Raw genomic sequence first — 13,867 nt, forward strand, 5'->3', positions numbered from 1 at the left:
GTCAAATTTGGAGTGTTCATTTAATGTTCAAAGCATCCTGAATAAACCTAATTGTACACCTTGGTAATAGGCCTAAGCCATGTCAAAATACATAGAATTTCAGGAAATTCGCTTTAAAACAGTAAACTACTAGTCTTCCGTCTATGGATTGGCCAGGGGGCAATGAAATTCACATAGCAAATCTCACTCCAAACTTTCTTCAAAAGTTGGTAGCCCTGAATTATTACAATGCTCTGAAATAGTAAAATAGTAATAATTATTGCATGATTTCATTATCATACCTTTACTACAATGATGTACATATATTAACAGTGAAAATATTCTAAAATAATATATTTGTATTACCTGTTATGAAAGTATACATTTTGACATCTTATTTTATATTTTGTAAAGTGCATTCGGAAAGTATTCAAACCCCTTGACTTTTTCAACATTTTATTACATTACAGCCCTATTCTAAAATGTATGAAATATTTTTTTCCCTCCTCAATCTAAGCACAATGATGATAAAGTGAAAACAGGTTTTTAGAAATACCTTATTTACATATTCAGATCCTTCGCTATGAGAATTGAGCTCAAATGTATCCTGTTTCCATTGATCATCCTTAATGTTTTTTACAACTTGATTGGAGTCCACCTGTGGTAAATTCAATTGATTGGACATGATTTGGAAAGGCAAGACAAATATAAGGTCCCACAGTTGAAAGTGCATGTCAGAGCAAAAACCAAGCCGTGAGGTCAAAGGAATTGTCCGTATAGCTCCGAGACAGGATTGTGTCGAGGCACAGATCTGGGGAAGGGTACCAAAACATTTCTGCAGCATTGAAGGTCCCCCAAGAACACAGTGACCTCCATTCTTAAATGGAAGAAGTTTGGAACCACTAAGACTCTTCCAAGAGCTGGCTGCCTGGCCAAACTGAGCAATCAGTGGAGAAGGGCTTTGGTCATGGAGATGACCAAGAAACCGATGGTCACTGACAGACCTCCAGAGCCTCTGTGGAGAACCTTCCAGAAGGACAACCGTCTCTGCAGCACTCCACTAATCAGGCCTTTGTGGTAGAGTGACCAGACGGAAGCAACTCCTCAATAAAAACCACATGACAGCCCGCTTGGAGTTTGCCAAAAGGCACCTAAAGGATTCTCAGACCATGACAAAACAAGATTCTCTGGTCTGATGAAACCAATATTGAACCATTTGGCCTGAATGCCAAGCGTCACATCTGGAGGAAACCTGGCACACTCCCTACGGTGAAGCATGGTGGTGCCAGCATCATGCTGTGGGGATGGTTTTTGGTGGCAGGGACTAGGAGACTAGTCAGGATCGAGGCAAAGATGAACAGAGCAAAGTACAGAGAGATCCTTGATGAAAACCTGCTCCAGAGCACTCAGGACTGGGGTGAAAGTACACCTTCTAACAGGACAAATACCCTAAGCACACAGCCAAGACAATGTGGGAGTGGCTTCGGGACAAGTCTCTGAATGTCCTTGCGTTGCCCAGCCGAAGCCCGGACTTGAACCCGATCGAACATCTCTGGAGAGACCCGAAAATAGCTGTGCAGTGACTGGTCAAGAACTACAGGAAACGTATGATCTCTGTAATTGCAAACAAAGGTTTCTGTACCAAATATTAAGTTCTGCTTTTCTGATGTATCAAATACTTATGTCATGCAATAAAAGGCAAACTAATTACTTAAAAATCATACAATGTAATTTTCTGGATTTTTGTTTTAGATTCTGTCTCTCACAGTTGAAGTGTACCTATGATAAAAATGACAGACCTCTACATGCTTTGTAAGTAGGAAAACCTGCAAAATCGGCTTGTTCTCCCCACTGTATGTGCATATGTATATGGATATATATATTTACCCCCAAAAAAATATATGGGGGATTGGAAATGATGCAGACAATTACATTGATGGAAGCAACAATCTTTCCGCAATATTAAGCTGATCCACCCCTTAGAAAAAATAAATAAATAAAATAAAATAAATAAATAAAATAAAATAAAAGTGTCTCCACTGACATTTTCAACCTCTTCCTGTAAGTCTGTAACATATTTTAAGCAGACCACCATAGTGCCTGTGCCCAAGAACACTATGATAACCTGCCTAAATAACTACCGACCCTTAGCACTCACGTCTGTAGCAATGAAGTGCTTTGAATGGCTCACATTAACACCATTATCCCAGAAACCCTAGACCCGCATACCGCACCAACAGATCCACAGATGATGCAATCTCTATTGCACTCCACACTGCCCTTTCCCACCTGGACAAAAGGAACACCTATGTGAGAATGCTATTCATTGACTACAGCTCAGCGTTCAACACCATGGTGCCCTGAAAGCTCATCAATAAGCTAAGGACCCTGGGACTAAACACCTCCCTCTGCAACTGGATCCTGGACTTCCTGACGGGCAGCCCCAGGTGGTAAGTGTAGGTAACAAAACAACACATCCGCCACGCTGATCCTCAACACAGGGGCCCCTCGGGGGTGCGTGGTCAGTCCACTCCTGTACTCCCTGTTCACTCATGACTGCACGGCCAATCACGACTCCAACACCATCATTAAGTTTGTTGATGACACAACAGTGGTAGGCCTGATCACCGACAACAAACAGACATCATATAGGGAGGAGGTCAGAGCCTTGGTCGTGTGGTGCCAGGACAACAACCTCTCCCTCAACGTGATCAAGACAAAGGAGATGATTGTCGACTACAGGAAAAAGAGGACTGAGCACGCCCCCATTCTCATCGACAAGGCTGCAGTGGAACAGGTTGAGAGCTTCAAGTTCCTTGGTGTCCACATCAACAACAAACTTACATGGTCCAAACACACCAAGACAGTCGTGAAGAGGGAACGACAAAAACTATTCCCCATCAGGAGACTGAAAAGGTTTGGCATGTGTCCTCAGATCCTCAAAAAGGTTCTACAGCTGATCAATCGAGAGCACTGGTTGCATCACAGCCTGATGTGGCAACTGCTCGGGCTCCGACTGCAAGGCACTACAGAGGGTAGTGCTAACGGCCCAGTATATCACTGGGGCCAAGCTTCCTGCCATTCAGGACCTCTATACCAGGCAGTGTCAGAGGAAGACCCTAAAAATTGTCAAAGACTCCAACCACCCTAGTCATAAACTGTTCTCTCTGCTACAGCAAGGCAAGCGGTACTGGAGCACCAAGTCTAGGTCCAAGAGGCTTCTAAACAGCTTCTACCCAAATGGCTACCTAGACTATTTGCATTGCCCCCCCCCCCCCCCTTTTACACCACTGATACTCTCTGTTGTTATCATCTATGCATAGTCACTTTAATAACTCTACCTTCATGTTCATGTACATTACCTCAACTAACCGGTGCCCCGCACATTGACCCTGTACCCCTGTATATAGTCTCGCTATTGTTATTTTACTGCTGCTCTTTTATTTCTTATTCTTATCCATATTTTTTTAAACTGCATTTGTTGGTTAGTGGCTCCTAAGTAAGTATTTCACTGTAAGGTGAACACCTGTTCGGCGCATGTGACTAATACGATCTGATTTGATTTGATTGAAGGGTCTGATATTTCAGTGTTTTATTTGTTATAAAATTGCAAAAATGTCTAAAAACCTGTTTTTGCTTTGTCACTATGGGGTATTGTGTGTAGATTGATGAGGCATTTTTTTTCATCCATTTTAGAATAATCAATTTTAGAATAAGGCTGTAAAGTAACAAAACGTGGAAAAAGTCAAGGGGTCTGAATACTTTCTGAATGCACTGTACATACAAAGTATCCACTCGGTTATTACTAAAATATACACATAATTTTGTCTGTCTACATATTCTCCTGGGGACTGGAGTGGTCTTTGACCTCTGTGGAGCCCAGTTTGTCTGTGGGCGGAAAGCTGGGTTCAGGGGGCTTGTAGGCCAACTCACTGAAAGACAAAAAAACAACATCTGTCTGTCTGTCTGTCAGTCCGTCCGTCCGTCCATCCGTCTGTCCGTACATCTGTCTGATTTGTCCGTTCTCTGTAGTGTCTTACCTCTCTCCATCTCTCTCTGTAGCAGCCTGGAGAGGGAGACAAAAACCAACAGAGGTGGTCAGTATTTCCCACAAATATATCAATAAGATATTCAGTGAAAAAAGAGAAAGTGCTTCCATCTTCAGTATGGGTTACCTTGGGCTTCTGTGGGAGCGGCACCCCGCCCATCTTTCTAGGTCCCCCAAGAGTGTCAAAAGAATTACTGCGCACCCTAATGGCTCTCTGCAACAAAGACAGGAAATATGGATGCCAAGTCCAAAACCCACTATTTCCCCATACTGGAGTGAAAAGTCAAGGATTTCTGACTTCACCTTAAAGTTTTCGATGAACCCGCCACTACCCTCAGTTACACCCCTCATCCCGTCAGAAGTCGAGAGGGTGGACACAGGCGAATCTCCCATCATGCACTGGGAGCGTGTGGACAGTTCCGCCTGCAGACCCTCCAGGAGGGATGAACGAGTGCGCAGCTTGAAAAGATAGGATGAGAGGAGAGAGGGAGGCAGAGACAGAGGAGAGGAGGAGGCATCATATAGGAGTTAAGTAAGAGATGGGGAGCAGAAGAGAGGAATTAGAACCTTTTGTGACTAGAGGGCAGTATTTTCATTTTTGGAAAAACAACGTTCCCATAGTTAACAAGATATTTTGTCAGGACAAGATGCTAGAATATGCATAAAATTGACAGCTTAGGATAGAAAACACTCTAAAGTTTCCAAAACTGTAAAAATATTGTCTGTGAGTATAACAGAACTGATGTTGCAGGCGAAAGCCTGAGAAAAATCCAATCCGGAAGTGACTCATCTTTGGAAAGCTCTGCGTTCCAATGCGTCCCTATTGAGCAGTGAATGGGCTATCAACCAGATGACTTTTTCTCCGTATTCCCCAAGGTGTCTACAGCATTGTGAAGTAGTTTTACGCATTTATGTTGAAGAATACACGTAAGCGGCTACATTGCGCAACTGGTCACCTGATGGCTCCCAGAGTGATTCTCGTGTAAAATACAGAGGTAGCCATTATTCCAATCGGTCCTACTGAAAAAACAATTGTCCCGGTGGATATATTATCGAATAGATATTTGAAAAACACCTTGAGGATTGATTATAAACAACGTTTGCCACGTTTCTGTCGATATTATGGAGCTAATTTGGAATATTGTTTGGGTTTTCGTGACTGCAATTTCCGGGCGATTTCTCAGCCACACGTGAAGAACAAACGGAGCTATTTCGCCTACAAAAATAATATTTTTGGAAAAAAGGAACAATGGCTACGTCTAACTGGGAGTCTCGTGAGTGAAAACATCCGAAGCTCATCAAAGGTAAACTATTTAATTTGATTGCTTTTCTGATTTCCGTGACCAAGTTACCTGCTGCTAGCTGGACAAAATGCTATGCTAGGCTATCGAGAAACTTACACAAATGCTTGTCTAGCTTTGGCTGTAAAGCATACTTTGAAAATCTGAGATGACAGGGTGATTAACAAAAGGCTAAGCTGTGTCTCAATATATTTCACTTGTGATTTTCATGAATAGGAATATTTTCTAGGAATATTTATGTCCGTTGCGTTATGCTAATTAGTGTCAGTCGATGATTACGCTCCCGCACCTGGGATGGGGAGTCACTAGAGGCTATTAGAGAAGAGGAAAGACCTGTTTCTTTTGTTTCTGTTCCACATAAAAATATACCAGATTTGCATCTAGAAAGTCTTTGGATATGTGCGTGTAATGCCTCAAGAATTATTGTATACATTTATAATGGTGTTAGAGTTGTTCTTCTGTGGTTACCTCCAGTCTACTGAACCTCTCAGCCTTATAACAGGAGATCTCTGCATTGATAAGCTTGGTCAGAAGGAACTCTCTCAACAGGGAGCTCTGGAAGATAGGCCAACAGAGACACACTAAGAATGCATCATGGTCTTTTACCTTGTCACCAAGTTCAGATGTGAATTCTGCTCACCTCTGTGAATATAGGAGGATCAGGGAGGGAGGGACCAAAGGGAGGTACATCCTCTCTCGCTGTGACTGACACCTGCAAACAGACCACTTCCAGGTTTGAAAAAGGCTTTCCATTCCAATAAAAATACCTACAGTGATAAGAGATCAATGTGTCTCTCCTTTTGTTTTATCTTCTTACCTGGAACACCCCTCCTCCTCCTGCCTCCTCCCCCTCCTCCCCCACTCTCTTCCTCACCCTCCTGACCACTAGGAAACAGTGCAGGAAGTGTGAGCCGATGACATCAGACAGAAAAGGGGTGTGGCCCTCCTGGTAAACAATAGCAACGATGTCGTTGCCTATGTGTCTCTTCCTCTGTAGCTGTAAGGAGTAATGAGCAGAGGGTAAGCGGGAGCCACTGGAGCTGGGTTGAAGTGATTGACTGTGGGTGAGGATGATTAGGTGTCGTTATTCGAGCTAACCTGTTGTGTATCGCCCTCTGTGAAGGGCAGTTTGGTGGACACATGGAACATGATCTCTCTGCTGTGGAAGGAAGTGAAGACCGCATCACTTCCTGTCTGGCCGTGACACACGTCCAAACCTCCTCGGAACCTGGAAGAGAGGGAGGGAGAGAGAGAATGTGGGAGAGAAAGAGGGAAGAGGCAGTCGGGGAGAGGGAGTGACAGTAAGCTGCTGGTATCTTCTTATTCATCTCTTCCTGTTACAATGTCATATTTCTGTAATTTCTCCATAAGGCCATGTCAAAATGTCGGTTACTGTACATTACCCAGTGAACCCTTGAAGTGTGACTGTATCTCCCAAAATAGAGAGGAATTCTTGAAACTCTTCACTTTCCTCATTGTTACAGAGTATGTCCTCCTCTGTCAACTGTAAAAGATAGAGAGAAAATATGAGAGGTAATGTACAGTAGACAAGTGCTACTATTTAATGCTTCCAAGCTTCTGCCTGCATTCCAGTTATTTACCTGTCCCTCTCTCTGATACAAGACACCAAACTTGAAATTCAGAGACACTCTGTGTTCATCAAATGCTGTTATAAGATCTGGTGCCTGAAAGACAGAGAGGGGAAGAGAGAAAGAAAGAAGCAAAGAGAGGGTGAGAGAGATAGAGAGATAAAGGGGAAGGAGAGAGCACACATTTTTGTCAAAATGGTCTCAGGGTTTAGAGGTCATTTGAAGAGTACATTCTGTGTAACATGAAGGCCTAAAGCATTTGGGAATGTGTACAGTGAAAAAGAAGTACCTTGAGGTAACTGACCACATCAAATCTGGACACAGTCACACTGTCGCATAGCATCTGAAAAGGACATGGTCATTTTGGGTTTTTTCAATGATGGTAAATGTTTTCAGTAAAAGCACAGTAAAGGTTCATCTAAAATACACACGTCTGTTGGAGAGACTAGTAATGGTACCTTGGCCAGCTCCACAGCAGACGGGATGTTTGGGAATAGAGACACAGAGAAAACCCCATGCATAGAGCATTCCCTCATCCTGGAAAGGAAAGACAGACGTAAATACTGTTGCTCATGGAATTCACCAGGGTGTTTCATTACATTAATTGAATAAATTCCATTCTTTCAGATATAACCTCAGGATTACTCTCAGCCTCTTCTCTTCTTCCTCCAAACAGACAGAGAGAAGGAGGGGTCCCAGGGAGGGGTCCACTGCTGTGAACGAGTGATGATACTGACATAGGAGAGAAAGTCACACAGCTACTATGTATGTATTTCATCATCTTGGATCATAGTCCATCTCTACCATCAAATGGAACAGAATAAGAGTAGTCCTATGGGCGGTACTCTACTAACTCGTGAGCGGAAGAACTCCTGGTAGTATGTGGCCTCGCTGTCTCTCTCCATGATGTCATAGGTCTCTCGGTCTAGTCCATAATGAGAGGATGTCGGACTGGTCTCAGCAAACTTTTGTAGCGGGGGGTCTATCCAGTAACCACCCAGCTTTGGAGGCAGGATCAGAGGAAGGTCATGACCTATCTTCAAAATCTGAGACTTTCAAAAGAGTGAGGTGAGAATTAAAAAGTCTGGTGTATCAAATTAAATGTAGATCTAGCAGTATCTGTAGGATGATGGTTGCATCAGCATACCTAATAATGAGTTTTATGTATGCTGGCATGAGTGTTACAACTATTCTGACGTCAGTGTTTTAGGGAACAAAAATGTCTGTATCGTTGATAATATTGAAAGGTCAAATGTCAACACACACACGTGTGCACACAGATCTTGACATTATATTTTAGGAGAAAGACTCACCCTCAAAGGCAGAGGGAATTCACAGCGCTGTTCATCTAGCCTGCTGCTCTGATGAAGGAGAGTGAAGGTAACAGTGACTGACTGATTGACTAACTGGAAAGAGAACTGATGTACACATAGAGACTACACAAAACAGAGAGGGAATGGTGCTGTACACTCACCTGCAACTTCTCAATGATCTCAAACAGCTCTGTCACCTTACATGGAAAACACAGACAGACAAAGTCAGACAGAAAGAGACAGACAAAGTCAGACAGAAAGAGACAGACAAAGTCAGACAGAAAGAGACAGACAGACAGACAGACAGACAGACAGACAGACAGACAGACAGACAGACAGACAGACAGACAGACAGACAGACAGACAGACAGACAGACAGAGACAGAAAGGAGGTTCAGGGAGAAACAGGAAGAGAAAGAGAAACAACATTAGACAAACACAGATGAAGGGAAATGCAGGGAGACTAAATTAGTGACGATGTGATCAACAAATGCAAAAAGGATATGATGAAAGACACATTATCACAATTAAGTCCTTTTACCTTCCTGTTGCTGCCAGCAGAAAGGAACGGTTTGGTCTCGCTGGTAGGGGAGTCCAAAATATCCAGAATGCTGTGTTCTAAAGGTTCTGGTCTGCTGCAACAAGTGGAATGACAGAGCAAAGCAATGCAACCCATCACTTTTCCTATTCATCAACTGCAAGTGTATCAAGCTTTAAATCCAGTGTAAAATGACCAGTGAGAAATAAACTACATCTAATGTGGATAAAGGTAAATAAAGGTGTTTTTAAGTTTTTCTCACCTAGTCTCATTTTCACTGATGAACTTGTCCACACTGTGAATGGGGAAAGTGGTAACTCTTTCAACAATTTGACACATGACATTAAGGACTACTTCTATGAACTATTTCAAGATTTTATTCAGATTCTGACACTAGAACCAAAGCATGTTAATTCGTTGTCAATACTTTGACTGCTACTCACCCTCCATATGCCCCAAAAGTGAAACTTCTCTTTCTGGAGAAGAACTTCTCATTTCTGCTGTCTCTCTCCATCGTTCGGTGTGGGTGTTAGTGCTTGTGAGCGCCAGTGTGCTAGCTATAGTCAATCAGGGATGTACTAAATCACTCGTCTCTCTCTCTCTCTCTCTCTCTCTCTCTCTCTCTCTCTCTCTCTCTCTCTCTCTCTCCTCTGCCCCCTGCCTCTCACTCATTTAATCTCTCTACTTCCTTCCATCTATCCTGCTGTCAGCCAGACTAGCAATATTAACCCCATCTTGGCCGCAGGGACACGCACTGATGGATAACAAACCCCCATGACCCTGCCCTGACATACAGTACATGTATGGACATAGAGACAGAGGAGTCGCTGGGTATCGATCGCCATGCTCTAAGAAACACAGATAGTGGTCTCACTGACTGGGTGTGTGTAGGAATGGTAAATAAATAAATACATGAGAGATTGGACCTGTTACCCTTTGAGTCTGTAGAACCATCAATTATTGACAGCACATACTGAGAGAGGTGCAAGGCAGCGGGAGAGGAGAGGAGAGAGGAGGGGAATGGGGAGGGGTGGTAGTGGAGGGGGAGGGGTGTTGAGGCACCCTGCTAAAGGGGGAATACAAAAGAGGAAGGGAGGTTAGAAATACTGTATCTATGAACACAACATTAGGCTTCATTTGTGCAATAAGGTCAATTATGTTGTGGCATTGGTAGTATTTAAACAAATCTTTGTTATCAAGGAAGATTTTTCATGTCAATCAAAAGACCCTTTTCTGTGTTTGCAAACATTTCCGCAGGGGGGTGATGCGCACCATATTGGAAGTTCTCATAGACGGCCAGCTAAGAAAGCCTCCATTTACATGTTGCTTATGAGTAGATTTATAATAATAATAATAATTAGGTGGGTGCTTACATTTGTCCTATTTCACACATGTACACGTGTGTATTATACACATTTGTGAATTGGACATTTGTTTTTTGCATATCCCTCTCCCCCTGAGACAACCTCGGAGAGTGGGGTCACAGCCAGGGATCAGCAATGATTGACTGCGACCCTGGAGCAATTAGGGTTAAGTACCTTGCTCAAGGGCACATTGACAGATTTGTCACTTAGTCGACTTGGGGATTAGAAACCAGCAACCTTTCGGTTACTGGCCCAATGCTCAACTACCTGCTGCCCAATTTAACATTACTTAGGGATTATGATTGGATTTTCACATTCTAGCTAACAACTGCTACAGTGCCTTGCGAAAGTATTCGGCCCCCTTGAACTTTGCGACCTTTTGACACATTTCAGGCTTAAAACATAAAGATATAAAACTGCATTTTTTTGTGAAGAATCAACAACAAGTGGGACACAATCATGAAGTGGAACGACATTTATTGGATATTTCAAACCTTTTTAACAAATCAAAAACTGAAAAATTGGGCGTGCAAAATCATTCAGCCCCTTTACTTTCAGTGCAGCAAACTCTCTCCAGAAGTTCAGTGAGGATCTCTGAATGATCCAATGTTGACCTAAATGACTAATGAAGATAAATACAATCCACCTGTGTGTAATCAAGTCTCCGTATAAATGCACCTGCACTGTGATAGTCTCAGAGGTCCGTTAAAAGCGCAGAGAGCATCATGAAGAACAAGGAACACACCAGGCAGGTCCGAGATACTGTTGTGAAGAAGTTTAAAGCCGGATTTGGATACAAAAATATTTCCCAAGCTTTAAACATCCCAAGGAGCACTGTGCAAGCGATAATATTGAAATGGAAGGAGTATCAGACCACTGCAAATCTACCAAGACCTGGCCGTCCCTCTAAACTTTCAGCTCATACAAGGAGAAAACTGATCAGAGATGCAGCCAAGAGGCCCATGATCACTCTAGATGAACTGCAGAGATCTACAGCTGAGGTGGGAGACTGTCCATAGGACAACAATCAGTCGTATATTGCACAAATCTGGCCTTTATGGAAGAGTGGCAAGAAGAAAGCCATTTCTTAAAGATATCCATAAAAAGTGTTGTTTAAAGTTTGCCACAAGCCACCTGGGAGACACACCAAACATGTGGAAGAAGGTGCTCTGGTCAGATGAAACCAAAATTGAACTTTTTGGCAACAATGCAAAACGTTATGTTTGGCGTAAAAGCAACACAGCTGAACACACCATCCCCACTGTCAAACATGGTGGTGGCAGCATCATGGTTTGGGCCTGCTTTTCTTCAGCAGGGACAGGGAAGATGGTTAAAATTGATGGGAAGATGGATGGAGCCAAATACAGGACCATTCTGGAAGAAAACCTGATGGAGTCTGCAAAAGACCTGAGACTAGGACGGAGATTTGTCTTCCAACAAGACAATGATCCAAAACATAAAGCAAAATCTACAATGGAATGGTTCAAAAATAAACATATCCAGGTGTTAGAATGGCCAAGTCAAAGTCCAGACCTGAATCCAATCGAGAATCTGTGGAAAGAACTGAAAACTGCTGTTCACAAATGCTCTCCATCCAACCTCACTGAGCTCGAGCTGTTTTGCAAGGAGGAATGGGAAAAAATGTCAGTCTCTCGATGTGCAAAACTGATAGAGACATACCCCAAGCGACTTACAGCTGTAATCGCAGCAAAAGGTGGCGCTACAAAGTATTAACTTAAGGGGGCTGAATCATTTTGCACGCCCAATTTTTCAGTTTTTGATTTGTTAAAAAAGTTTGAAATATCCAATAAATGTCGTTCCACTTCATGATTGTGTCCCACTTGTTGTTGATTCTTCACAAAAAAATACAGTTTTATATCTTTATGTTTGAAGCCTGAAATGTGGCAAAAGGTCGCAAAGTTCAAGGGGGCCGAATACTTTCGCAAGGCACTGTACATCCAAAATAGTGTTTTTTAAAGATCACAAACAAATATAATATTTGCGACTATTCAAGCAATAATCAAAACATTTTAAGTGTATGAGAAACCAAAAATGTGTTTGCCCAGCAAAACGTCAATCAAAATTCCCTGAACTGTCATTGGCTGTAACCCAAAACTTCTATCAGTCCCACTACTCCCACACTGCAGAGGTGCGGAAGTTGGTTGTTAGTAGGGTACATTGTTAACCTCTGATGTAAAGTCCCTTATTTAGGGGACTAGTAGCAGTTCTGGACTGGTTCCGAATGACCTCAATTTTTGTGTACAGAACGTTCTGTGAACAGTGCAACGTCAATTGCTTTAAACTCAGCAAAACAGCTGAGTCTCCCAACTCAGCTTGGCGCTCTCCGCAAGGAGCTGAGATGCAGGGTTTGAAATCTTACACCTCATTTGCATAGGGAGTGACATGTCACATTTTTTGTCATATCCAGACAAAGGATCTATTCCTCTGGCTGTGACCATAGGAGCCCCACTTACTATAGAGCCGGGCTCTCCAATCAATGAAACTCAAGATTCTCAAATGGAGACAACGTTTGTGGTATTAAGTTTTAGCTATGTTGGATGAACAGATTACTATATTCTATATGAAAACCCTTCAGTTGGCATGCTGAATGATATTTCCCCAGTTTGACTGATAAATCAAATGTACCAGGAACATATTATACATGTAATTGTATTCATGAACATTGAAGAGAAGAAGTCTGAATTTGCTCAATCTAGTTCTGTTTATCCACCACAAATATTGATTTGAATCAAAGTTCACAACTGGTTCCATAATGGCGACATTCTTATTGATTTCAAGGAGCTGCTTCCTAGAGATCAAACATGGTAACCTTGCAGAATCATCCGTATCAGTGAGCTGTTGTGAAGCTCATCTAAGAATCGACCTTACAAAAAAATGTCATACTTGCATTTTCACATATGAAATAGCTGTTTTCACATGTTGAGCTGAAATTTTCACGTGAAACCATATGTTCACATGTATTACATTTTAAGATCACATGTTAACACCACCTTTTCACATAAAATGTGTTCAACTCACATTGTGTGAATTGCAGTTTCACATGTGAATAATAAAAGTAATGAGTAATGCTAACTTTTTTTTACCAGTACCGAGTCGATGTGCAGGGGTACGAGTTAATTGACGTAGATATGTACAGGAATAAAGGGATGTATAGTGAACCGTAGGCCAACGTTAATTAGTGAGAGCTGAGAGCTGTCAAAAGGAGAATACTCCTTCAGGTCATAGACAGCTTGGTTAACCAACTGGGCATAGAGCGGCAAAGATGCACCAGATAAGGCAGGAGTTAAGAACAGTTCAAGGAGGCGAGTGAAGAAGAAAGACCAGCCTTGTCAGAACTACGGAACATCCCCAGGGCCTTTCAGAGAGCTGAGTGGCATAGAAGGCACAGGAAAAAGAGGGCAAGGAAGCGGGCTGCCTTTTAGCAAATCTCTTTGGATTCACCGAACAGCTGCTAGGTCAGACGCACAGTGGTCACCTTACCTGCTCCAAAGATGAGATCAACAACCATCTCTGCAGCACGTACAGCAACGCAATCAGAGAGAAAGATCTGGAGCAATGCAAGGCTTTGATAAATCTACCAGTACCAACCACAGAGTTAAACAAGAAGGAGCCCTGCTGGAAGGATGTGAGGTTGTCAAGAGGGCAAGAGCATCCTGAAGGTGACCTGGAGGAGGGGCTAAGTCTCTCAACAGTGGAGATGTGCAGAAGGAGTAT

At 42.7% G+C, this 13,867-nt stretch overlaps 1 protein-coding gene across 4 annotated transcripts; it reads right to left on the reverse strand.

Moving 5' to 3' along the window:
* Positions 1-6: 6 nt before the first annotated feature.
* On the reverse strand, positions 7-9,465 carry LOC110537306 (rap1 GTPase-activating protein 2). 4 transcript variants are annotated; one of them, XM_021623252.3, is made up of 19 exons: positions 9,212-9,465; positions 9,031-9,063; positions 8,772-8,862; positions 8,392-8,427; positions 8,231-8,278; positions 7,772-7,969; positions 7,552-7,649; positions 7,376-7,454; positions 7,207-7,260; positions 6,930-7,013; positions 6,732-6,832; positions 6,427-6,556; positions 6,146-6,325; positions 5,969-6,040; positions 5,797-5,883; positions 4,331-4,486; positions 4,155-4,241; positions 4,020-4,045; positions 7-3,911 (listed from the first exon to the last, which is right to left on the reverse strand). In XM_021623252.3, exons 1-19 carry the CDS (start codon positions 9,280-9,282, stop codon positions 3,812-3,814), a joined length of 1,731 nt encoding a protein of 576 aa, XP_021478927.3. In that variant the 5' UTR covers positions 9,283-9,465; the 3' UTR covers positions 7-3,811. The 4 variants fall into 4 exon arrangements, with proteins under 4 accessions (XP_021478927.3, XP_090047734.1, XP_090047723.1 ...); XM_090191608.1 differs by having other exon boundaries at positions 7,772-7,963; positions 9,212-9,420; XM_090191597.1 differs by having other exon boundaries at positions 7,772-7,963; positions 8,772-8,865; positions 9,212-9,406.
* Positions 9,466-13,867: the final 4,402 nt, after the last annotated feature.

Source organism: Oncorhynchus mykiss, chromosome 2 (assembly GCF_057628025.1).
Source record: "Oncorhynchus mykiss isolate SJ-2025 chromosome 2, ASM5762802v1, whole genome shotgun sequence".
In the NCBI taxonomy this organism is placed as follows: Eukaryota; Metazoa; Chordata; class Actinopteri; order Salmoniformes; family Salmonidae; genus Oncorhynchus; species Oncorhynchus mykiss.